The sequence below is a fragment of the Rhinopithecus roxellana genome, chromosome 19 (assembly GCF_007565055.1).
Source record: "Rhinopithecus roxellana isolate Shanxi Qingling chromosome 19, ASM756505v1, whole genome shotgun sequence".
Taxonomy (NCBI): Eukaryota; Metazoa; Chordata; class Mammalia; order Primates; family Cercopithecidae; genus Rhinopithecus; species Rhinopithecus roxellana.
In genome coordinates, this window is record NC_044567.1 from 72,330,866 (window position 1) to 72,355,742 (window position 24,877).

General features: G+C 52.4%; 1 protein-coding gene across 1 annotated transcript; it reads right to left on the reverse strand.

Moving 5' to 3' along the window:
• Nucleotides 1-1,039: 1,039 nt before the first annotated feature.
• On the reverse strand, nucleotides 1,040-20,063 carry ITGA2B (integrin subunit alpha 2b). Its single transcript, XM_010353980.2, has 30 exons — nucleotides 19,705-20,063; nucleotides 16,162-16,283; nucleotides 15,976-16,073; nucleotides 15,701-15,866; nucleotides 15,430-15,479; nucleotides 15,309-15,354; nucleotides 15,088-15,216; nucleotides 14,678-14,725; nucleotides 14,452-14,495; nucleotides 14,233-14,286; nucleotides 14,042-14,094; nucleotides 13,635-13,846; nucleotides 10,436-10,618; nucleotides 10,152-10,197; nucleotides 9,939-10,043; nucleotides 9,799-9,854; nucleotides 9,555-9,706; nucleotides 9,242-9,367; nucleotides 8,199-8,266; nucleotides 7,918-8,065; nucleotides 7,260-7,352; nucleotides 6,566-6,645; nucleotides 5,845-5,925; nucleotides 5,623-5,722; nucleotides 5,371-5,523; nucleotides 5,129-5,254; nucleotides 4,543-4,656; nucleotides 4,204-4,305; nucleotides 3,585-3,701; nucleotides 1,040-1,266 (listed from the first exon to the last, which is right to left on the reverse strand). Exons 1-30 carry the CDS (start codon nucleotides 20,043-20,045, stop codon nucleotides 1,207-1,209), a joined length of 3,273 nt encoding a protein of 1,090 aa, XP_010352282.2. The 5' UTR covers nucleotides 20,046-20,063; the 3' UTR covers nucleotides 1,040-1,206.
• Between the last annotated feature and the right edge of the window lie 4,814 nt (nucleotides 20,064-24,877).

Below are 24,877 nucleotides of genomic sequence, written 5' to 3' on the forward strand. Positions count from 1 at the left end.
TTGAGACCATCCTGGCGAACACGGTGAAACCCCGTCTCTACTAAAAAAATACAAAAAAAAAACTAGCCGGGCGAGGTGGCGGGCGCCTGTAGTCCCAGCTACTCGGGAGGCTGAGGCAGGAGAATGGCGTAAACCCGGGAGGCGGAGCTTGCAGTGAGCTGAGATCGCACCACTGCACTCCAGCCTGGGCGACAGAGCGAGACTCCGTCTCAAAAAAAAAAAAAAAAAAAAAAAAAAAGAAGCGAAATGTGGTAGTGTGCTGCTGTAGTCCCAGCTACTCAGGAGGCAGAGGCAGGAGAATTGCTTGAACCTCTGAGGCGGAGGTTGCAGTGAGCCAAGATTATGCCACTGCACTCCAGCTTGGGCAAGAGTGAGATTCTGTCTCAAAAATAAAAAGTAAAATAAATAAATAAATAAATAAAGCTGCCCACCAAGGACACAGCCTGCCTTCTCTGATGCTCCCACCCCATCACCTGCCCTCCCATCCCATCCTGCCCTTAGACATGTTCATCCCACTCCAGTCTTCCTTGAGGCCCTGCCACCCTTTCTCCCTTTTTTTTTTTTCCTTTGAGACTGGAGTTTCACTCTTGTTGCCCAGGCTGGAGTGCAATGGCGCAATCTTGGCTCACTGCAAACTCTGCCTCCCATATTCAAGTGATTCTCCTGCCTCAGCCTCCCGACTAGCTGGGATTACAGGCATGCGCCACCAGGCCCAGCTTATTTCATATTTTTCGTAGAGATGGGGTTTCTCCATGTTGGTAAGGCTGGTCTCGAACTCTCAACCTCAGGTGATCCGCCCACCTCAGCCTCCCAAACTAGTGGGATTACAGGCATGAGCCACCGCGCCCGGCTCTCCCTCTTTTCTTATACCTGCCACCCCAACTCTGCACTCCCTGACACTCCCCAAAGACAGTGATTTGCACACTTTGCCCTGGCAGAGACCTTCTCTGTTCACACTTCCACCAGCCCTAGGTCCCTGTCCAAAACATTTCTTCGGTCCTCTCTCCTCTGGCCCCAAAAGGAGGCAGCATGCTCGGCATCAGGGCTCAGTCTCTTTATTAGGCAGCAGGAGGCGGTGACCCAGCTCTGTTGGGAGGGAAATGACACCAAGAGGACCCCAACCAAAGCTTGGAGGCAACTCATTGGAGAAGGGGTGTTGCAGGTAGCACGCCCAACCCTCCTGCTAGAACAGTGTAGGCTGCACCATCACTCCCCCTCTTCATCATCTTCTTCCAGGGGTGGCCGGTTCCGCTTGAAGAAGCCCACCTGGGGGTACACGGGGGCCAAGGTCAGGGTATAGAGATGATCTGTCAGCCTCAGAGCACGTGTGAGGAAGTATGCTAGCTACGAGCACCTCCCTGGACCAGCACAGAACACGAACCCCTCACAAATGGATGCCTTTTGACATTTACAGATAATGCATGGAACAAATTGTTGGGTTTTTGTTTTTTCTCCCGAGTTTTTTTTTTTTTTTTTTTTTTTTCCTTTTTTTTAGATGGAGTCTCACTCTGTCACCCAGGCTGTAGTGTAGTGGCTCGATCTCGGCTCAATGCAGCTTCCACCTCCCGGGTTCAAAAAAATGCCTCATGCCTCAGCCTCCCGAGTAGCTGGGTTTACAGGTGTGTGCCACCATGCCCAGCTAATTTTTAGTAGAGATGGGGTTTCACCCTATTGGCCACGCTGGTCTCAAACTCCTGACCTCAGGTGATCTGCCTGCCTCAGCCTCCCAGTGTGCTGGAATTACAGGCATAAGCCACTGTGCCTGGCCTCTGAATTTTTCTTTTTTATTTTATTTTTAAGAGACAGGGTCTTTCTCTGTTGCCCAGGCAATCCTCTCACCTCTTAGCCTCCCAAGCAGCTGGGACTACAGGTGTGGACTACCACACCTGACTAATTTTTTTAAAAAAACTTTTTTGTAGAGATGGAGTCTCACTATGTTGTCCCAAACTCCTGGCCTCAAGTGCTCCACCGCACCTGGCCCCCACCTGGAATTTTTATTTTATTTTATTTTATTTTTGAGACGAAATCTCGCTCTGTTGCCCAGGCTGGAGTGCAGTGGCGCAATCTTGGCTCACTGCAACCTCTGCCTCCCTGGTTCAAGTGATTCTCCTGCCTCAGCCTCCTGAGTTGCTGGGACTATAGGCACGCGCCACCATGCCTGGCTAATTTTTGTATTTTTAGTAGGGACGGGGTTTCACCATGTTGGTCAGGCTGGTCTCCAACTCCTGACCTTGTGATTCGCCTGCCTCGGCCTCCTAAAGTGCTGGGATTACAGGAGTGAGCCACCGTGCCCAGCCTGGAATTCTTCTCATACTGAAGTTTGTGTCTACGTGACTCGAGCATATGATGGTATGTGTTTGATTATTGTGGGTCTAGTGTGTGGTTTCCCTGAAAGCACCATGTCTTCCCTTCAGTGTGCTTGAGGCTTCTCCAGGTGCAGAGGAGCGAGTGACCCTCCAGGGCCACATAGGAAGCAAGGAATAGGGTCTAAACCAGTCCTTGGGCCTCTCGCCTCACTCAAGGAGAAGGGCAGAGCTAGGAGGAAGTGCGTCTTGTCCTCGAGACCAGCCAGGAACTCCTGAAGGCAGAACTTACACCCTGTATACCCTCTATATCCTGTGATTCTTTCTGGTGGCAGGGGTGTCTAAAGGCCCCAGAATTCCAGGCGCTATCCTTTCCAATAGTATGTACCTGGAAGTGTTCCCAAGAGAATGACATTTTTTGTGTTTGTGTGTTTGTTTTACCTTTTTTGCTCTACTAGAGAAAGACATTCTATTTCCTTCCTTCCTTCCTTCCTTCCTTCCTTCCTTCCTTCCTTCCTTCCTTCCTTCCTTCCTTCCTTCCTTCCTTCCTTCCTTCCTTCCTTCCTTCCTTCCTTCCTTCCTTCCTTCCTTCCGTCCTTCCTTCTTTTTTCTTTCTTTCTTTCTTTCTTTCGAGATGGAGGCTCACTCTGTTGCCCAAGCTGAAGTGCAGTGGCGTGATCTTGGCTTACCGCAACCTCCACCTCTACTGCCTTAGCCTCCCGAGTAGCTGAGATTACAGGCATGTGTCACCACGCCTGGCTAATTTTGTTTTGTTTTTTTGTTTTTTTTTTTTTTTTGAGACGGAGTCTCGCTCTGTCGCCCGGGCTGGAGTACAGTGGCCAGATCTTGGCTCACTGCAAGCTCCGCCTCCTGGGTTAACGCCATTCTCCTGCCTCAGCCTCCCCAGTAGCTGGGACTACAGGCGCCCGCTACCTCACCCGGCTAGTTTTTTTTGTATTTTTTAGTAGAGACGGGGTTTCACCGGGTTAGCCAGGATGATTTTGGTATTTTTAGTAGAGACGGGGGTTTCACCATTTTGGCCAGGCTGGTCTCGAACTCTTAACCTCAGGTGATCTACCCGCCTTGGCCTCCCAAAGTGCTGGTATTACAGGTGTGAGCCACCCCACTGGGCCGAGAATGACATTCTAATAATGGAGACATAGATCCCTGGTCCCTGGATTACCCACTTGGGTGGGCCACCATCTCTCCTTGACTCCCTGTGAGGCAAGGCGGGGCCAAGCCTGTGCCCCACTGGAGATTCCACCGTCCTTCACACCTCACCTTCCACATGGCCAGGACCAGGATGGTGAGCAGCAGCAGGCCGCCCAGCACACCCACCAGCACCCACCAGATTGGAATGGCCCTCTCCTCCAAGGCCCGAAGCAGCTGTGTCCGCACCTGGGGGCAAACCCACGTGTCTTCTCAGTCACCTTGACACCTGCCTTTCTTTCTTTCTTTTTCTTTTTTTGAGATGGAGTCTCGCTCTGTCACCAGGCTAGAGTGCAGTGGCGTGATCTCCACTCACTGCAACCTCCACCTCCTGGGTTCAAGAGATTCTCCTGCCTCAGCTTCCCGAGTAGCTGAGACTACAGGCGCGTGCCACCATGCCCAGCTAATTTTTGTATTTTTAGTAGAGACAGGGTTTCACCATGTTGGCCAGGATGGTCTCGATCTCTTGACTTCAATGATCCACCTGCCTCAGCTTCCCAAAGTGCTGGGATTACAGGCATAAGCCACCACACCCAGCAGACACCTGCCTTTCATAAAGACTCAAACCTCAGGCTGGTGACCTCCAGCCATACCACCCACCCATACCACCCCTCAGACCTTCCTGACTGGTCACTGACTGGGGACAATGGGTCCTGCAGGACTGGTCTCTGCTCCACCCCCCCACACTCACCTGAGCTTCCCCTCGTGGCAGGCTGAGCGGGGGCACAGCGTAGGGGAGGGAGGACACGTTGAACCATGCCTGTGACTGCAGCACAAACTGATCCAGTGGCCTCTGGACAGGTTGGGGTTGAAAGCCGTAAACACCCACACGAGGCCTATTGGTTGCAGGAGTCCAGGTCCCACACACCCGGCGGGGAAGCCCTGCCTCTGGCCTAATCCCACTGCAATCCCCCAAAGTAAACCTTGCCTTCCCTCTCTTCCTGCCTTCCCACACCAAACCCCGCCCCTCCCAGAGCAAAGTGGTCCCCGCCTAGAAGGCCTGGCCCTGCCACTCTACGGCCTCCCCCACCTGGTGGAGACTGGGCAGCCACAGGAAAGCCAGCACCGTGACCATGGCCCGCTGCCCGCGCGCCATCTCCTGCAGGTCACACTGCACCACAGTACAGGGCGCCGAGTCGCAGCTCTGAGGGGAGGCGTCGTCAGTCCCCAGCCCATCCTGGCCCATCACCCCATCACCCCCCACCCCCTTACCCCCAGGACCCAATGCAGAGGGGGCCGGGGGTTCAGGGAGCGGTGGCCTTCCCATCAGGAAGGGCCTTGGATCCGAGCTTCGGATGCTGTCTCCACTGGCTTGCTCACATAGTCCCAGAGATGCAGGGAGGGTCATCCCCCAGCGTGCAATGCCCAGAGCTATGACAACCTTGCTTTGGCATTATTTTATGTTCCTTAACGTACTGGGAAGCTTTAAAAAAGTGCAGGTGTCTTTCAGCTCACCCCAGACACAAGCCAGCGTGCTCCTCCATGTTGAAGTGCTCCCTGGGACCAAGCGTGGCCCACAGAGGCCCACAGCACACCCGGACCCCTCTCCCTGCTCCCATCCCCTCTGCCCCTTGGGCCCCGGGGAGGCCCCACTGGAGACCAGAGAGCCTGCTCACTACGAGAACTGGATCCTGAAGCCTCGAGGGCTGCTCGGGCTCTGGCAGGAAGATCTGTCTGCGATCCCGCTTGTGATGGGCTGGGTGAATGGGGGAGGGGCTGGGGGTGGGCAGCCCCCAGTCCACCTGGTGGGGCAAAGGAGTGGTCAGGCCTAGGTCTCCGCCGAGCCCCAGCCCACAGAGGTGCCCCGGTGGTTGGTCTGGGGCCCCCTTCACAGCTCTTTCTTCCACCCAGCTCTCACCTTGCGGGGGTTGACAGGAGGCTGTGGGAAGCACTGAAGGCCCCCCTGGGGCTGTATATTCACGATATAGAGCAGGTCGGAGTGCTGGGACTGCCCCGGGAGGTGGATGCTGAGGTGAAGGCCATTCACAGTCCCAGGGCCATTGTTGTGGAGCTGGAGGGGTGGTGGTGGCAGGGTGCGGGGAGCTCAGCCCCTCACCCGTGGTTCTGAGGACCCACTCACCCCAGCCCGGGACGCGAGGCTCCTCCCTACCTCATAGGTGTGCTCCACTTTGGGTCCCCGGCTGTCCAAGCTGTTCTGCTCCCTGTCACCTTCTTCTGCAGCCACCACCAGGGAGGCTGGAAAGGAGTTCCTGCAAGTGCCCAAGACCCCCAGAGACAGGGTGATGCCCTGACTGGCCTGTGGGGTTCCCCAGCGCCCCCTGGAGTTGAGAGCCCTGAATACCACCTCCATTCTCCACCCCTGGCGTCTCACCCTCGCAGCTCCACTTGGGCCTCTGCCCGGACTGGCACATCCAGCAGCACAATCTTGCTGTTTGGATTCTGGCTGTTCTTGCTAGAGGGGAGGGAATGAGGAGAAACAGGGCCAGGGACACCAGCCCAGTGACTCTCTGAGGGTGAGGCCAGAATTTTAGAGAGTTCAGAGAAAGCTAATTATACAAACAGCATGCCACACTGAAGTTAGGCCTGGGAAAGAACTTCCTCTACGGCTCCAAGACTCAGACATAAGTCTCTGAGGAAGAAAGGGAACTAGGCTTCTTCAAAGACCTTTTTTTTTTTCCTTTTTCTTTTTTTTTTTTTTTTTTTGAGATGGAGTCTCGCTCTGTCACCCAGGCTGGAAGGCTGGAGTTCAGGGGCCCAATCTCAGCTCACTGCAACCTCCACCTCCCAGGTTCAGTTCCAGCTATTCTCCTGCCTCAGCCTCCTGAGTAGCTAGGATTGTAGGTGCACACCACCACGCCCAGCTAATTTTTATATTTTTAGTAGAGATGGGGTTTCACCATGTTGGCCAGGCTGGTCTCCAACTCCTGACCTCATGATCCGCCTGCCTTGGCCTTGCAAAGTGCCGGGATTACAGGTGTGAACCACCGCGCCTGGCCTCAAAAGACCCTTTTGTATGGAAGGGAGCTGAGGGGCTCTGCACGGGGGTCAGACAGGGGAAGGGTGGTGGGTAGGCACGCTTGCTGGGTCAGTACCTCCGGATCTGCAGCTGGAAGGACACAGACTCCCCAGCCTCTTCCAGATTCCCCACGCTCACCAACATCGCGATTCCTATCTGGGAGATCACAAAAAGGTCACTGCCCAAATGCTCCACTTCGGACAGCCCTGCCCTGAATGTGGCTTCCAGTCTTCACCCTTCAAGATCACCATTATTCTTTCTTTTCTTTCTTTCTTTTTTTTTTCTGAGATGGAGTCTCACTCTGTCACCCAGGCTGGAGTGCAGTGGCATGATCTCGGCTCACTGCAACCTCCACCTCTCAGGTTCAAGTGATTTTCCTGCCTCAGCCTCCTGAGTAGCTGGGACTATAGGCGTGTGCCACCATGCCCGGGTAATTTTTGTATTTTTAATAGAGATGGGGTTTCGCTGTGTTGTCCTGGCTGGTCTTGAACTCCCAACCTCGTGATCCACCCATCTCGGCCTCCCAGTGTGCTGGGATTACAGGCGTGAGCCACCATGCCAGGCTACCATTATTATTTCTATTTTACCTGGAAGCCCACTGGGTAAAGGGGCTCAGAGAGGGAAAGTCACTCACCCAAGGACATGGGGCGAGGGAGTGTGAGGTCCAAGATTCTGGCCCAGAACTATGCAGTTCTAAAAACCTCACCCCTAAAATCTGGTTGTTCATGAGCCACTGGTGGAGACCCAGCACCACGACCCAGCAGCCTCACCTGGGTGTTCTTCTTCATGGGATTGCCCAGCTCACACAGCACCACCCTGGTCTCATTCTCCTTCTTCTGGTTACAGATGAGTCTCTCAAAGCCCTTCAGGAAAGCAGTTTCAAGAAAGAAATTACAGGCATCAGCATCATATATATATTTAAGCTCCCTTGGAAAGTCTGGAAAGATTTGTGTGCCAAGGTAGGGAGGTGGGTTTCTTGGGGTGGGATCTCAAGGGACTGTCACATGCTAGTGTGTGTATTGCTGTAGCACTATTACTTTTTATGCATTTTCATTTTGGAAATAGAAAACACAAAACATTAGAGTATGACCCCATTATTATAAACTACATTAACAACATAAAAATAAATATATACTTATGTGAGTGCCAGTCAATATTGAAAAAAAGACTGGAAGGAAATCCTCCAAATGTTAACAGAGGTTCCTGTTAACATTTGGTTCCTAAGCCTTTTTTGTTTTTCTGGTTTTTGTAATAGAGTTCTGGAATTCTGTGCCATTAGCAAGTATTCCTCTTTCAAATAAAAAATTAAAAATTACATCTTTGACAGCAAAGCAGAAGAGAAGAGAGACTCTCAGGGAGGGAGATGAGAGAGCCAAGGCTCTAGCACCTCCCAGATCCTGGGTACTGTTCCCAGGGTGGGGGCCATACCTCGACGTTGCTTAGGGCCCGCATGTAGTGGGCCCCCTGGGGCAGATGCACGGCCAGCTCTGCTTCATAGGCCCCCTCGCCCTCGTTGGCTGTGTCCATCTGCAGCTTCAGGACATTATCTGCCCCAACTAGGAGCGGGGAGCCTGTCCTGTGGGGAAAGAGGAGTGAAGCCAGATAGCCTGGGTCTGGGCCCAGGATGTGGGAAGAGAGGGGACTCAGGTGGGGAGCAGGTATGACGGGCAGAAAGAGCCAGGATCGGGCGGAGTGGGAGGCCTCCTCACACGCTGGCAGTGAGCTGAAGCTGGGGCACACACACGTCATCTTCCCCGCAGTCCAGGACGATTCGTGTCTAGGGGGACACATTGGGGTGTGTGGGTAAGCTGGGGACGTGTGAGGTTTGGGGATTACATCAGGGTTAGGAAAACAGTGGGCTTTGGGTTCACATAGGGGCTTAGGGAGTAAGAAGATCTGAGGATGAAAAGGAGTTTGGAGATGGGGTTCTGGGGTTTATTTGGAGGTTTGAGACAATGTCAGGGTTTATCAATTTACATTAGAGCTTAGAGGATACTGGGATTGTTAGGTGATTATTTTATTTTATTTTTTTTGGAGACAGAGTCTTGCTCTGTCACCCAGGCTGGAGTGCAGTGGCACAATCTTGGTTCACTGCAAGCTCCGCCTCCCTGGTTCACGTCATTCTCCTGCTTCAGCCTCCCGAGTAGCTGGGACTACGGGCTAAAAAATTAGCCCACACCCGGCTAATTTTTTTTCTGTGTATTTTTAGTAGAGATGGGGTTTCACCGTGTTAGCCAGGATGGTCTTGATCTCCTGACCTCGTGATCCGCCCACCTCGGCCTCCCAAACTGCTGGCATTACAGACATGAGCCACTGCTCCCGGCCTTTTTTTTTTTTTTTTGAGACAGAGTCTCGCTCTGTCACCCAGGCTGGAGTGCTGTGGCACAATCACTGCAACCTCTGCCTCTCGGGTTCAAGTGATTCTCCTGCCTCAGCCTCCCAAGTAGCTGGAATTACAGGTGTGCATCATCATGCCTAGCTAATTTTTTTGTATTTTTAGTAGAGATGGGGTTTCACCATGTTGGCCAGGTTGGTCTCCAACTCCTGACCTCAGGCAATCTGCCCACCTCGGTCTCCCAAAGTGCTGGGATTACATGTGTGAGCCACCGCAACTGGCCGGATTTGAGGTTTTCATTAGGGTTTGGAATTACATCAAGGTTTTGGGGTTCACATTGCATCTTGGCACTAACTCTAATCTTGACTTGTTGTCAGGGGTCCTGCACCTCCCTTGCCTGTCCCCACCTGTCCCTACCTGCTCCTGCACATGGGTGTCTCCATGCAGCACGACAGCAGGGGCCATTCCAGCCTCCGTGGGCGGCAGGGACACATTGAGGCTGAGCACAATGGGGCTCAGCTTGTCCCGGAATTCGGCCTCATCCTAGGATGGGGGCAAAAGTTAGGCCATCTTGCTACCATACACATCCCACCTCCTCCTGGCCAGTCGGCACCGTGTCCTGACTACCCCCGGACTCACAGCACCCAGCTCAGTGCCCCAGGGCTGGAAGAACAAGCGCAGTGGGTGTGTTCTACTCGCCCAGCCCTGCCAATCCCCTGCCTGGGCGTACTCGAAGGAAGGCCATGGTGGTGTGGCAGATGGGGCTGTGCTTTCCGCCCAGATCCAGGTTCAGGGTGGTGCCTGCCTGTTGAGAGCCCAGCAGCAGCACCCGCCGGCCCTGGCGGGGCTTCTGCCGGTCCAACTGCAGCTCGGCATTTAGGGCTGGCAGGGCAAGCAGAAGAGTCAGGACCTCCCTGGCCAGCCTCCGGGGGAGTCCAAGCCCACCTCCCTCCTATCCCCTTCATGCCACTCACACAGCTTCTGAGGAATGTTGTGCCCAGTGGCTCCAACACACATCTGGATTTTGAAGCTGCAAAGACATAAGTGGGGCTCAGGGGTTGGGGCCTTTCTGAGGTCCCAGATCCTTCAAGGCTCATGCCCTCTGCCTCCTCACCAGCTCACGGGTGTCTTGGTCTGGGGTAGGACACAGCTCTTCACAGCAGGATTCAGTGAATCTTGTACCAGTAGCTGGACAGAGGCCTTCACCACTGGCTGAGCTCTGATGGGATGGGGTGATGGGGTAGGCTCGCCACTGTGGCTCCTCCTGGCCTGGCCTCCTCTGATGGCATGGGACCTTCCCCATCCTGCCCCTGGAGCCAGCGCTCACCTGTACACAGCCACCTGGTTGGCCCCGTAAGCTCCCACAATCAGGTCTACAGACATGGAGGAAGGGGTCAGAATTGGCCATTAGAGAGGGCGTGCGATCCTCATCTCATCTTCCCAGGGGTTTCCCCACACCACCTCCCCCACTGGAGGTTTCACCCAGCCCCTCTGGCAGTCCACAGTGGGACACCAGGCCAGCCATGAGCCCCTGGCCATGTCTCTCGGCACTTCCAGCAAATGTCCAAGGGCCTTTCTTGGGCATTTCTAACTGGAGGCAGTCCAGGGCACCTGGGTATCCGTTGTCATCGATGTCTACGGCACCTCGAAGGGAGAAGCCAAAGGCAGAGCCTGTGGGGAAGGGGCTTTCCAGGACCTGGGAGGGACGTGAACTCAGCCCCTCACTCTGACCCAGGAACACCAGCACTTGGCCCCGGCCACTGGGACCCCCGTAGGGGGCAGCCACTGCAATGTCTGGAAGGAGTAACAGAAAGGGAGTGGCCAATTGTTATTCAGCCTCCCTAGATGACTGTAAAGCTTTCCTGAGCTTCTCTGGGCACATCCCAGGAGACCAGGAAAGGGGTACAAAGTGTGGGTGAAGGAGGCACTGCCCTACCCTCCAGGAGTTGACAATCAGGTGGGAGAGGGACCTGCCAAGTAGGATTGTTATAAAAAACAGTGACAACTCTGTCTATTGAGGAAAATATATCCTGAAAATTAAGCATCATTATTCCTTTTTCTAAATTTATTATTATTATTATTTGAGATGGAGTCTTGCTCTGTTGTCAGGCTGGAGTGCAGTGGTGCGATCTTGGCTCACTGCAACCTGTGCCTCCCCCGTTAAAATGATTCTTGTGCCTCAGCCTCTCTAGTAGCTGGGATTACAGACGCCTACCACCATGCTCGGCTAATTTTTGTATTTTTAGTAGAGACGGAGTTTCACCACACTGGCCAGGCTGGTCTCGAACTTCTGACCTCAAGTGATCTGCTTACCTTGGGCTCCCAAAGTGCTGGGATTACAGGTGTGAGCCACCTTTTACATTTTTTTTTATTTTTAAGACCGAGTCTTGCTCTGTCATTCAGGCTGGAGTGCAGTGGTGCGACTATGGCTCACTGCAGTCTTAACCTTCTGGGCTGAAGCAGTCCTCCCACCTCAGCTTCCCAAGCAGTTGAGACTGCAGCCACCATGCCCAGCTAATTTTAAAAAATTTTTATAGAGATGAGATATCCCTGTGTTGCCCAGGCTGGTCTCAAACTCTTAGGCTCAAGTGATCCTCCTGCCTCGGCCTCCCAAAGGGCTGGGATTCCGGGTGTGAGCCACTGTGCCTGGCCATCTAGCATCTATTTCTTTTTTTTTTTTTTTTTTTTTTTTTTTTTTTTTTTTTTTTGAGACGGAGTCTCGCTCTGTCGCCCGGGCTGGAGTGCAGTGGCCGGATCTCAGCTCACTGCAAGCTCCGCCTCCCGGGTTTACGCCATTCTCCTGCCTCAGCCTCCCAAGTAGCTGGGACTACAGGCGCCCGCCACCTCGCCCGGCTAGTTTTTTGTATTTTTTAGTAGAGACGGGGTTTCACCATGTTAGCCAGGATGGTCTCGATCTCCTGACCTCGTGATCCGCCCGTCTCGGCCTCCCAAAGTGCTGGGATTACAGGCTTGAGCCACCGCGCCCGGCCTAGCATCTATTTCTAACCTCTCCATTCCATCAAGCTCCCAGCCCCGCCACTTCCTTCAGCAGGTGACATAATCTCTTACTTCAGGAAGAGAAGCAGCCCACTGTTATGCTATAATCCCATACTGACTTTCTTCCCGCTTTCCCATTTGAGCCTGGAAGAGGTTTCCCTCCTTTACCCTGACACTGGGCCAGTCACCCTCCCACCCCCTGAGGCATCACAGGGACTCTCTGCTGGCTCATCCCCCCATTTCCCCACAACATCATTTTCAACCTACTCCATGTTCTTCCACATTGAAATAATCTTGCCTTGACCCTCATCTCTTTTCCATAATCACCTTTTCTCTTTTTCCTCTCATAGTCAAACATGTCCTTTTTTTTTTCTTTCTATTCCTCAAATTCCTTTTTACCACAAACCTGTTGAAAGAGCTGTTTACATTAGCTGCCTCCAATTTTTCACCTCCATTCATACCTTACCCAGTTGCATTCTGGCTTTTGACCCTACCTTGACCTGAATCAATTTATGTCACTGTCACTAATAATCTCCTCCCCCCTTTTTCTCTTTCTTCTCTCTCTCTCTCTCTCTCTCTTTCTCTCTTCCTTCCTTCCTTCCTTCCTTCCTTTCCTTCCTTCCTTTCTTCCCTTCCCTTCCTTCCCTCCCTCCCTCCCTCCCTCCCTCCCTCCTTCCCTCCCTCCCTCCCTCCCTCCCTCCCTCCCTCCCTCCCTCCCTCCCTCCTCCTTCCTTCCTTCCTTCCTTCCTTCCTTCCTTCCTTCCTTCCTTCCTTCCTTCCTTCCTTCCTTCCTTCCTTCCTTCCGTCGCTCTCTCTCTCTCTCTCTTTCTTTCTTTCTTTCTCTGACATGGAGTCTTGCTCTGTCGCCCATGCTGGAGTGCAGTAGTGGCGTGATCTCAGCTCAGTGCAACCTCCACTTCCTGGGTTCCAGAGATTCTCCTGCCTCAATTTCCCAAGCAGCTGGGATTACAGGCATGAGCCACTGTGCCCGGCACCCTCTTCTTGCTAAAGCCCATGGATATTTCTCCAGCCCCATCGAATTGTACCTTGCAGCAGCAGCAGGAGCTGCAGCACGCACTTCCTCCTGCACATGCTTTTTAACACATGCTCTTCCTTGAGTCCCTGGCCATCAGACCCCCAGGTTCCCTCCTCCCTCTCTGGACACTTCTCTGTCTCCTTCTCAGACTCACCTCCTGTATGAGTCACCTAAATGCTTTTGCTCCCCAGGGCTCTATCCTGGGCCTCTTCTAATTTCACAGGTTCCAGGACCTCATCCACTTTCCCCAAACCCCTGTCTCCCATTCAGATCGATCTTGTGGAAGCGGGGAAAGCCGCTCCCACTGTTCTTTAGATATTTCCGCCTAAAGCACCCAAGCCCTTCAAGCTCAACAGGTCCAGAGCTGAACTGCTGATCTCCCACCTCTCCCCAGCACCTGCTGCACGGCCTGAGTTCCAGGCAGTGGAGGGCATCACAGGCACCCAACTCCAACCTCTCCCCTGGCCCCACATCCAGTCTCCCACCAAGTCCTAATAATCCAAGTCCTAAATATCTGTGAAGTCACTCCCATCTCTAACTGCACCGCCAAAATCCACATCCAGGTGGTCATTGTCTCTTGCCTGGATTAAGGCAAACACATCCTAATTAGTCTCCTTCAACTCTCCCATCTGCTCTCCACTTAGCACCCCAGGTGCCTAAGCTACATACTTATATGCTTAAAACCCATCCTGGTTCTGGCTGCCCTCAGGCCAACTCCATGCTTTTTGTGTGTCTGTTAACCCCTCTGCACCTAGTAGGGCTCCTCTCTTCCCTCACCATTGTAGCCATCCTGGTCGAGGTCGCCCAGGGGTGCGATGGCAGAGCCGAATCGCCCATAGAGCTGTGTGCCAGTCAGCAGGAGGCTGGGGGCACCCAGCGTGTGGGGGCCTCGCGGCTGCAGGAACAAATACACACGCCCCACTTCGGCCAGTTTTCGGTCTGCCCGGCTTTCCATATACAGTGGAGCGCCCACCAGCAGGTCATGCCTCCTGTGGGCCAGATGAGTGGTTATATGGGACTGGACAAGGGGGATGTCGGGGCTAGGGCCAAATTTCCCCCACCCTTGCTCTCCTATTCCTCCGGTGAACACGTAACGTGAGAGGAGGGGCTAGGAAATAGAGACAGAGGGCAGCTCTGGTAATTTGGGACCCAACTGGGTAGGGGTGGGCCATGTCCCTCCTCACCCATCCCCGTTGACGTCAGTGACAGCCACTGAATGCCCAAAATACGAAGCCATCTGCAAGATGAGGAGCACCATCATTCAGGTCGCTGGACCAGCATCCTCTCTAAGAAATGGGCCCTCACCTCCCGTAAAATATTCTGAAGTCTCAGTTACCCCTCCACCCAGCCACTCCCACTGGGACCTGGCCCCCACCTGCTCTCCGTGTAGCCGGTGCAGCCTCTGGTAGTAGGAGCCCAAAATTTCCACCTGCATGGACAGCGAAGGCGAGAGCATCACTCTTTTACCCAAAGCAGCCTCCCACTCCAGGTGAGAAAGGGCTGTTTGGTGGCGGGGGTGGGGGGCGCTCAGGGGTTGTCAGCCTGAGGACTGGGATAAGGGGCTTCGGGATGCCCAGTTGGTGGGGGCACTTACCGCTCCCAGCGTCCAGCTCCAAGTGGGGGCACCGACGACATACTCTGACGACAGGGAGAGCCAGGCTCAGGGAATGAGAGCCTTAGACCCTACCCACTGCCCGCTCCCCGTTCTGCACCCAGGGAAGATTTATGTGCAGGAAGATTTCCCTACACAGGGAAGATTTCAGGAAGGCGCTCCTCCCCGGGCTGGGCTCCCCAACTCCCGCCCTAAGTGGATTTCTTGCCTGTAGTGTTGAGATCCCCGTCGAACTCGCCCACAGCCACCGAGTACCCTGAGGACACGGGCGCAAATTAGTCTTTCCCGGGGAAGGAAGCAGGGAGGGGACGGAGGGCAAGGAAGGAGGAGATTAAGGCCACTCAGCCCCAGCTCTGCCTTGTGCAGATGGAAAAACGGAGGCCTTCGAGGGGCCAAGCCCTGCCCCAGACTGCACTACGAGTACGCGATGGAAGGGAGCGGTGGGCGCATGGGAGGTGGGCGGTCTGCGGGGAAGCCGCAGGAGCTGAGGGCGGGAGCGACTTAGGCGGTGGGCCGGCCGGCAGGGGTGGGCATGGAGGCTCCCGCAGGGGCAGGACCTGACCGTCTGCGGTGAGCGGTGACCCTTGGGGTGTTGGAAGTCTGGAAGGGAGGTGTTACCCCAGTAGCCGTCGAAATACTCTGGGTTGCTGGAGTCGAAGGAGAGGCTCTGGGAGGACACGTGCCACAAAAGGATGCCTGGGCGGTAACTCGAGAAAATATCCGCAATTGGAGCCTGGGCCAGGAGACCTAGGGCGGAAGGGACAGCGGGCGTGGGGCCCAAACCCCAGCGGTCTCCCCGGGCCGCAAGAAGGGAGGGAGGTATAGAGATGGGCACGTACCTAAGAAATAATAGCCTCCAGGAGCCCCAAGCACCAGCTCCCCCGCCTGGAAGGGAATCCCTGAGGGTGAGAGGGGGCCCTGTTTGGGAGCCTCCCCCGTCCGCTTTTGCTCCCTGCTTGCCTGAGTGACCACGGAGCTGAAGCCCGCTTCACAGTAACGCTTGTCCCAGCCTGCGGGAGACAAGGAGGAGGGGTCAGCGCAGGGCTGGAGGGAGGCGCGCGCGAGCCCGGAGGAGGGCTGGTGGGATCCTACAGGGGCGGGGCCTGGAGTCGGCTGTGCCCTGGGGCTAGGCCGGATCCAAAGCAACGGCTGCGGCGCTGGGGGCGGGATCCGGTGGGGGCGGGGCTAAGCCGTCGCGAGTGGGCGGGGCCAGGTCTTCGAGGGCGCTTACTAAAATTATTTTCCACGTAAATGCGGCTCAGGGTGTTCCCGCGACAGGGGGAGTACTCGGCGCGGCGGCCGCTCTCTGGCTGAGCCAAAAAGCAGCTGCCTACGGGCGTCTTCTCAGCCTCCTCGGTCTTTTCTAGGACGTTCCAGTGCTGCCAGGGGGCGCAGGCCTGGAGAAAGGCCACAGGAGAGTGGGGAAGGGCGCGAGACTTGGGCTCCTGCCGGCCCCGCGTGTCCCTGCCCCCGACTGTTCCCGGTGCCCTGTACCGCGGGGCCCACCACAATGACGTCGCTCCAGCTGACGACCGACGCCCCTAGTCCTTGGCGGGCCTTGAAGGTTTGTAAAGTCTGGGAGCCTACATTTCGGGTCTCATCACCTGGAAGGCAGAAGAAGGGGTGGAGCGCTGAAGCCCGGCAGTCCACGTCCCTCTGGCCCCACCCTTGTTCTCCTTGCCTGGGACTCACGGAGGTCAAAGAGTAGCGAGGGGCACTGGCCGCCCTCGGCTCTCCAGGGGCACAGGAACACGCCGCCCGTCTCCTCCTGGCTGGGACCCAGGGTCCGTGGGGCGCCCACCACGATGGCCACTCTGCATAGGAAAGCTGGGTGAGCGCTGCGCAGATTCCAGCGTATCCCAGACCCTGGCGACGGCGCTGGGAGCCCTGCCCGGAAGGCGATGTGGCGTGGGGGCACCGGACCATCTTTCCTCAATGACACCTCACAGACCACCGAGGTGTACTTCTTCATCTTATGGACAGTGAAACCGACTCTCAGCGAGGGCAATCACGTGCGTAAAGTAACCCAGTGAGTTGAGAGTAAAGCTGGGACTATAAGGGGTTTGAGATCTTTGCTGAAAAAGACCTAAACTCTGTGCAACATCTCCATCCTTCCACCCACAACAAGAACCAGAGGTTCACATGCTCCCTAGAACGCCTGTCTAGACTGTTACCAGATCCCTCCCCGCTTTTTTTTTTGAGACGGAGTCTCGCTCTGTCGCCCAGGCTGGAGTGCAGTGGCTCACTGCAAGCTCCGCCTCCCGGGTTCATGCCATTCTCCTGCCTCAGCCTCCCGAGTAGCTGGGACTACAGGCGCCCGCCACCACACCCGGCTAGTTTTTTGTGTTTTTAGTAGAGACGGGGTTTCACCATGTTAGCCAGGATGGTCTCAATCTTCTGACCTCGTGATCTGCCCGCCTTAGCCCCCGAAAGTGCTGGGATTACAGGCGTGAGCCACCGCGCCCGGCCCAGATCCCCTCTTGAGAGCTGGTTTTAATGAGGAAAGGTAGAAGGTACCTCTGAAGTGGGGCTGGAGTGTGTGTGCTGATAGAGATGAGGGCCCTAGCAGATCTAGGTTTAAATCACAATTCTGCCATTTGTGAAATAGGAATACCAATTTCACAACCAATGACTTTTTCACAACCAATCAAAACTGTCAGGAGTAAATGTAATAAATACGAGTAACGGTTAGCAGGGTCCCAGCCAAATACATAACAAATGCTCTTGAAACAATGCTATAATTTTAAAAAATAATTTTGTTGTTTTGTTTTGAGACCGGGTCTCATTCTGTTGTCCAGCTGGAGTGCAGTAGCACGATCACAGCTCACTGTAGCCTTGATCTTCAGGGCTCAAGTAATCCTCTCCCCTCAGCCACCCGAGTAGCTGGGACTGTGGGTGTGCAACACCATGCCTAGCTAATTAAAAAACATTTTTTTATAGGCCAGTCATGGTGGCTTACACCTGTAATCCCAGCACTTTGGGAGGCTAAGGTATTACAGGTGTGAGCCTCTGTGTCTGGTCTATAATTTTTTTTTAGCCGCAGAATGTTTAAATAGTGCCAATGGGATCACTACTTATAGGAGGGGAGATAAGCAGGAGTGGGCACAGGAAGGAGTTGAACTGATTCAGGCCCAATGACAGCATTCGCCAACACCCACAAGCTCTGGAGCTAGAATGACCCTTCAAAATTGTCAGAGTTGGCCGGGCACGGTGGCTCACACCTGTAATCCCAGCACTTTGGGAGGCTGAGGTGGGCGAATCACCTGAGGTCAGGAGTTCGAGACCAGCCTGGCCAACATAGTGAAACCCCGTCTCTACTAAAAATACAAAAATTAGCCAGGTGTGGTGGCATGCACCTGTAATCCCAGCTACTCGGGAGGCTGAGACAGGAAAATCGTTTGAACCCGGGAGGCGGAGGTTGCAGTGAGCTGAGATGGTGCCACTGCACTCCAACCTGGGCAACAAGAGCAAAATTCTGTCTCAAAAGAAAACAAGAAAAAAAAGGCCCGGCGTGGTGGCTCATGCCTGTAATCCCAGCACTTTGGGAGGCCAAGGCAGGCGGATCACCTGAGGTTGGGAGTTTGAGACTACCCTGACAGAAACCCCGTCTCTACTAAAAATACAAAATTAACTAGATGTGGTGGCACATGCCTGTAATCCCAGCTACTTGGGAGGCTGAGGCAGGAGAATCGCTTGAACCCGGAAGGTGGAGGTTGTGGTGAGCCGGAGATTGCACCATCGTACTCCAGCCTGGGCAACAAGAGCCAAACCCCATCTCAAAAAAAAAAAAAAAAAAAAAGAAAAGAAAAGAATTGTCAGAGTTGATGAAAGAGGGAAAGAGGGCTGGACCCTTATCAAATGCCTCCCCACCCCCCGCCTCCACTCTCCCCACTCGCCCACTTCTCATTGTTCAGTCACTGGATGTGGGCCACCTTGGGAGGGGACTTTAAGTGAACTGGCTGTCTTCAGCAGAGGAAATCTCCTAAGTGGCTGACACTTGAAGGCTATGTGCCATTGCCACCCATTACCACCCCCTGAAGCTGGTGGGCACTGTGTCTCTCACAGTAAGTAGCTCAGGGTACACACTGTGAAGAGAAGGAGCCAAGACTCTAATCTTGGGCACTCTTGATTCTGAAGCCTGATCAATACTAACCATTAATGACCTATTGCTTCTTTTCAAAAATTTATAATGTTGGTGGAGATGAGGGAAATGGAATAGAAATGCAAGATTGGGGAGGGTAAACAACTTTAGTTCTGCAAATCAATTTTTTTTTTTTTTTTTTTGAGACGGAGTCCCTCTCTGCCGCCCAGGCTGGAGTGCAGTGGCCGGATCTCAGCTCACTGCAAGCTCCACCTCCTGGGTTTATGCCATTCCCCTGCCTCAGCCTCCCAGGTAGCTGGGACTACAGTCGCCTGCCACGTCGCCCGGCTAGTTTTTTGTATTTTTTAGTAGAGACGGGGTTTCACCGTGTTAGCCAGGATGGTCTCGATCTCCTGACCTCGTGATCCGCCCGTCTCGGCCTCCCAAAGTGCTGGGATTACTGGCTTGAGCCACCATGCCCGGCCCTGCAAATCAATTTAGGACATGTGCTCCTCTCCGCATTTCTTTCTTTCTTTTTATTCATTTATTTTTTGAGACAGAGTTTCACCCAGGCTGGAGTGCAATGGCGCGATCTCGGCTCACCACAACCTCTGCCTCTCAGGTTCAGACGATTCTCCTGCCTCAGCCTCCCGAGCAACTGGGATTACAGGCATGCGCCACCATGCCCAGCTAATTTTTTTTTTTTCTTTTTTTAGTAGAGACGAGGTCTCTCCATGTTGGTCAGGCTGGTCTTGAACTCTCGACCTCAGGTGATCCACCCGCCTTGGCCTCCCAAAGTGCTGGGATTACAGGCGTGAGTCACCACACCCGGCCTCCTCTCCACATTTCAAGGTGTTGAGGGTGGAGTGGTTCATACAACTGACCCTTGGGGAAAAAATAAAGCATCAACTCTTGTTTTCCCTTGGTTCTTGCTATAGTTTCAGTGCCCATCACCACACCTGTGCCCTGCCCTTACACCTTCACCTGAACCAGTCCCCCAGACCTCAGCATTCTTGACAAGAAATCAACCTGAATAGGCCCCACAAGTCACCTTGCTCAACTGCCATAACAAATGGAAAACTTGAAGCCCCCAGAAGCAGTGATGGGGAGGGGTCCTGCTGTCTCCCAATACCCAAACTTCCCTCACAGCTCACCTCCCATGGCTGTCCTTGTGGAAGTCCAGTGAAAACCCAAAGTGGCTGCCATTGGGGCCTGCATAGAAGGTGAGATGCACTGGGTCCAGATTCAAGGCCCAGGCTGGAGGGGCAGCACAAGGTCCCAAGAGCAGCAGCACCCACTCCAGAAGCCAGAGGGCTTGCAGTGGACACAAAGCTCTGGCCATCTTCCTTCTTCCACAACCTCCCAGGCAGGAATGGGCCAGCTCCTCCTTCTTCCCTTCAGATTCCTCCACAGGAAGTCTTTTCTTATCAAACTGGAACCCCAAGTAACTTGCTGAGCAATGGGCAGAGCAAAGGGCTATAGCCCATGGACTCATGGTGGCTAGAATTGTCAGGAAGTGGGTGAGGCCACTTCCTGACATGGCTGAAAGCCATGAGTCCTCCCTTTTCCTGAGAATAGTTTATTACCGAGTCCTATTGGTTCTGCCTGTCAATGATGTCTCTTGAATCTTTACCCCATCTCTACTACCACCATGCTAGTCCAAGCCACCATCACTTTCTGCTTGGGATACCGTGATTGCGAACTAGTCCATACCGGTCTACTCTAGCCTACAGTTCTAATCTCCTCCCTTCCCCCATCTGGCTGTACAGCTGTGGTGTTTTGTGACTTAGCCAGAGGTTGGGGAAGGAGAAGGAAGCTGCTGCCCCCTGATAAAACCTGAGGCTGCTGTATCTTTTTGGATACGGCATTTACCCGCTTCCTCCTAGGACCTTGGGCGGCCTCAACCAGCCATACTGGCGCAGCAGCTTCCTCACTTGTCTGTCTTGAGCCAAGTTTTAGTGTGGCCACAGCAGTGCAGTCAGTGCTGGGGACAGGGTGGTGAATGGACCTTGGTCTAGGTGGCAAGGATATTGGGGATAAAGTGGAGTTATTCCAGGGAATTTTGACTCACAGGTTCTGAGGTTATGCATTAGCTGTTCAGTTGAAGGTAGGCCCTCAATCTTTTTTGGGTGATGGAGCTCTTGTCTAACCATTAAGACTTGATTCTGGTTGGGGTCTTTGCCTAGGGGAGCCTTCCCTGACTCCTCAGGCTGGCCGCATGGGCTCATACACATAGGCACAGTATTGAGCACACTGTTTACTCATGGTCTGTTCACAGGATTATGTAAATGAGTCCCTTGGGAGCAAGGCTCCTTGCTACAGCCCTAGAGACTACCCAAGAGTCCAACATGTAGTACGTGTATTGCCGAAAGACTGGACGGAAACACACACTAAGGATGTAAGATGCAAATATAGGGTGACAAAGTGAAGGGATGAGTTTTGAGCAGAAAGACAAAGTCATTTTCTCTGGTTAAGCGAAAGAGGAGGAGTGCCAAGTCTTACTGGCACTCATGCCTTCCCAAAAAAGCAGGTTCTCAGGAAGGAGATTCAAGAGGTCTGCTAGGGGTAACCATAGCCACATTTTCCTTTTGATTTCTATTTTCTGACCAAACTTAACCATTGTATCCTGCTCAACCACCCTGTGCCATTTTGAAGTCCCCTCATAATTTACTACCTCAGCATAGAGCTAAGAATCTTATCCTTTATAGGACAGGAAGCTAAAAGCCCAGACTTTGGCCTGAGCCTTCTTCATTGCTGAATTCCCAGTGTCAAGTACATGGGAGGCATGTGATTAATGTATTTGCTAGAATGAATACTTAACCCAATCCTCTACTTACCTTCTATCCTCCCACTGTCCTCAGGTGAGTGAGTGCTGTATTACTGGTGTATTCTGTGAGGCCAAATATTAAGTCACATTTCACTCAAGTTTTCAATAAGTATTTACTCTGTTCAAAGCACTGTGTTGATAAAGGATACAAAGATAACCATCAGGCCAGATACAGTGGCTCACGCCTGTAATCCCAGCACTTTGGGAGGCTGAGGCAGGAGGATGGCTTGAGCTCAGGTATTTGAGACCAGCCTAGGCAATACAGTGAGACCTTGTCTCTATTTTAAAACTATAAAAAATAAAATATTTTTAAAACTCCAAAGATAGCCATCAATGAGCCTTAACAGCCCAGAAAGAGTTAAGACATGAACACACATAACTGCAGCAGAGACAGTAAAGCATACCTTGAAAAATACACAGATTATCAAAGTCATCTATCATTGTTCCTCGTAACAACCCTAGGAAATAAGTACTATTATGCCCATTTTATAAACACAAAACTGTGGCACAAGAGTTTTAGGTGAATTGCCCACGTTTACACAGCCAACAAATGGCAAAACTAAGATTCAAACATAGGTTGCACTTGAACTCATGTTCAAGTTGCCTTTTATCAGAGAATGAAAGGGTTTTTAGGCATCGAGAATACATGAGAGCAGCAAAGGAACACAGAGGTGGGGAAGGACAAGTAGTTGACTCAGCATAGCAGAGTGCTTAAAGGGGTGGACTGAGGCACAAGGTGGGAAAGGAAAGCTTGGGGGTTCTAATTACTGAAGGTCCTTGAATGCTGTATTAAGGAATCTGAACTTTAATCCATGGGAGATGGAAAATCATAAAGATTTTAGCCAGGCACGGTGGCTCACGCCTGTAATCCCAGCACTTTGGGAGGCCAAGGTGGGCGGATCAGGAGTTCGAGACCAGCCTGGCCAATATAGTGAAACCCTGTCTCTACTAAAAATACAAAACTTAGCTGGGCATGGTGGTGCATGCCTGTAATCCCAGCTACTTGGGAGGCTGAGGCAAGAGGATTGCTTGAGCCTGTGAGGCGGAGGTGGCAGTGAGTCGAGATCATGCCACTGCACTCCAGCCTGGGCGACAGAGTGAGACTCTGTCAAAAAAAAAAAAAAAAAAAAAAAAAAAAAGAAAAGAAAAGAAGAGGAAAAGAAAATTATAAAGATTTTTAGCAGGCCGGGCTCGGTGGCTCAAGCCTGTAATCCCAGCACTTGGGGAGGCCGAGACGGGCAGATCACGAGGTCAGGAGATCGAGACCATCCTGGCTAACCTGGTGAAACCCCATCTCTACTAAAAAATACAAAAAACTAGCCGGGCGACGTGGCAGGCACCTGTAGTCCCAGCTACTTGGGAGGCTGAGGCAGGAGAATGGCGTAAACCCGGGAGGCGGAGCTTGCAGTGAGCTGCCACTGCACTCTAGCCTGGGTGACAGAGCGAGACTCCGTCTCAAAAAAAAAAAAAACAAAAAAAAGATTTTTAGGCCAGGTGTGGTGTGGTGGCTCACGCCTGTAATCCCAGCACTTTGGGAGGCCAAGGTGAGGATTGCTTGAAGCCAGGTGTTTGGGACCAGCCTGGGCAACATAGTGAGACCCTGTGTCTACAGAAAAATTAAAATTAGCCAAGCATGGTAGTGCACACCTGTAGTTCCAGCTACTGAGGAGGCTGAGGCAGGAGAATCACTTGAGCCTAGGAGTTTTAGGTTACAGTGAGCTATGATTTTGCCACTCCACTCCAGCCTGGGCAAGAGAAAGACTATGCCTTAAAAACAATTTTTATTTTTATTTTTATTTTTTGCTGGGCATGGTGGCTCACAGCTGTAATCCCAACACTTTGGGAGGCCAAGGTGGGCAGATTGCTTGAGGCCAGGAGTTCCAGACCAGCCTGGCCAACATGGCGAAATCCTGTCTCTACTAAAAATACAAAAATTAGCTGGGCGTGGTGGTACACACCTATAATCTCAGCTGCTTGGGAGGCTGAGAAGGAGAATTGCTTGAACCCGGGAGACGGAGGTTGAGGTCAGCCAAGATTGTGCCATTGCACTCCAGCCTGGGCAACATGAGTGAAACTCCATCTCAAAAAAAACACACAAACCACAAACCAAAAAACACATTTTTGACCTTTTTTTTTTGGCTCAATTCTGATGCACAATCCTCAGTTAATGGTATTTTACTTGGCTCATATTCTTTTTATTTTTGAGACAGGGTCTCGCTCTGTCACCCAGGCTGCAGTGCAGTGACCTGATCATGGCTCACTACAGACTTGACCCCTGGGCTCAAGCAATCCTCCCACATCAGCCTCATGAATAGCTGAGATCACAGGCTTGTGCCACCATGCCCAGCTAATTTTTAATTTTTTTTGTAGAGATGGGGTCTTGCTATGTTACCCAGGTTGATCTCGAATTCCTGAGCTCAAGAGATCCTCCTGCCTTGGCCTCCCAAAGTGCTGGGATTATAGGCATAAGCCACTGCGCCTGGCCACTTCGCTCATATTCTTCAATCAAAATGTTTACTATGTATTCAGCGTGAGATACGCTGAGGGCTGTGGGGGGGGGGGGGGGTTTATAAAAATCACTCCCTGTTCTCTCAGAGATCACAGTTTTACTGGGAAGCAGTGAATACAAAATGAGTTGCATTCAGATTCTGAAACGCCAGTAAGCTTACACAGAACAGGGAATTAGGTCCTAGTCAGGAAGGCCACCGAGGAAAATGCTGCAATAATTGAGATATGAGTTGGTAGAAGTGAGTGAAGCTGTCTTTGGCAAATAAGAATGGAAATGGCTGACGAGGCCTGAATTAGTCATCAAGGGTGAAGAGGGAGTATTTTCATGTTTCAGGCCAAGGCGGTCATTTCTTTCTGGGTAAAGATCTTTGCTATTTTAGGAATATAGGCAGATCTGAGCACTCAACCCCAGGTTCAAGTTGAATAGCTTCTCTTTAATCAAAGGGAGAACATAGATATATCAAACAGAGTAGGAAAGAAATGTATCAAAAGAGAGTAGGAAAGAAAGCCGTTTCTTCTTGAAAGGCTGAGGTTGAGAGGGAAAACTAATTTATCACTACAACTCTATGGTAGCTTTCGATGCTAAATTTTCCCTGCCTCTTTTGTGATTTTTTAATATGGAAGAGTAGGGGTTTTATCTTCTCAGTAACAATTAGGCCATATTTCCTTATACCAAGTAGAGGTGCTCAAACATTGTAGTGGTATTAAAGGGCTGAGGAGAGTAACTGAAGACTGGCACACAGAACTCCACCTGGAGGACGAAAGTCCGGCAGATGATTCTTGTCATCTTAGTGCCCTTATAGTAGTCCAAAATCCTAAAATTCAAAGCCGGAAATTCCACACCCATTTAGTAGGCACCTATATATACACCATATATTCTACTACACACAGATTATATATCTAAAATGGAAGGAAATCTTTCCTCTTGTAGGAAAGAGGAAGCGGAAAGGAGGTATACATTCCAATACATCTACCTACAACTGAGAGAAATT

Excerpts from the sequence above, each read along its gene's own strand:
- ITGA2B (XM_010353980.2), bottom strand. The coding sequence starts at position 20,045 with ATGAGTCCATGGGCTATAGCCCTTTGCTCTGCCCATTGCTCAGCAAGT. Across the intron at positions 16,074-16,161 it reads CTCGCTACTCTTTGACCTCC|GTGATGAGACCCGAAATGTA; the intron begins GTGAGTCCCAGG and ends TCTGCCTTCCAG. Across the intron at positions 5,255-5,370 it reads CTCCTGTCAACCCCCGCAAG|GTGGACTGGGGGCTGCCCAC; the intron begins GTGAGAGCTGGG and ends TTGCCCCACCAG.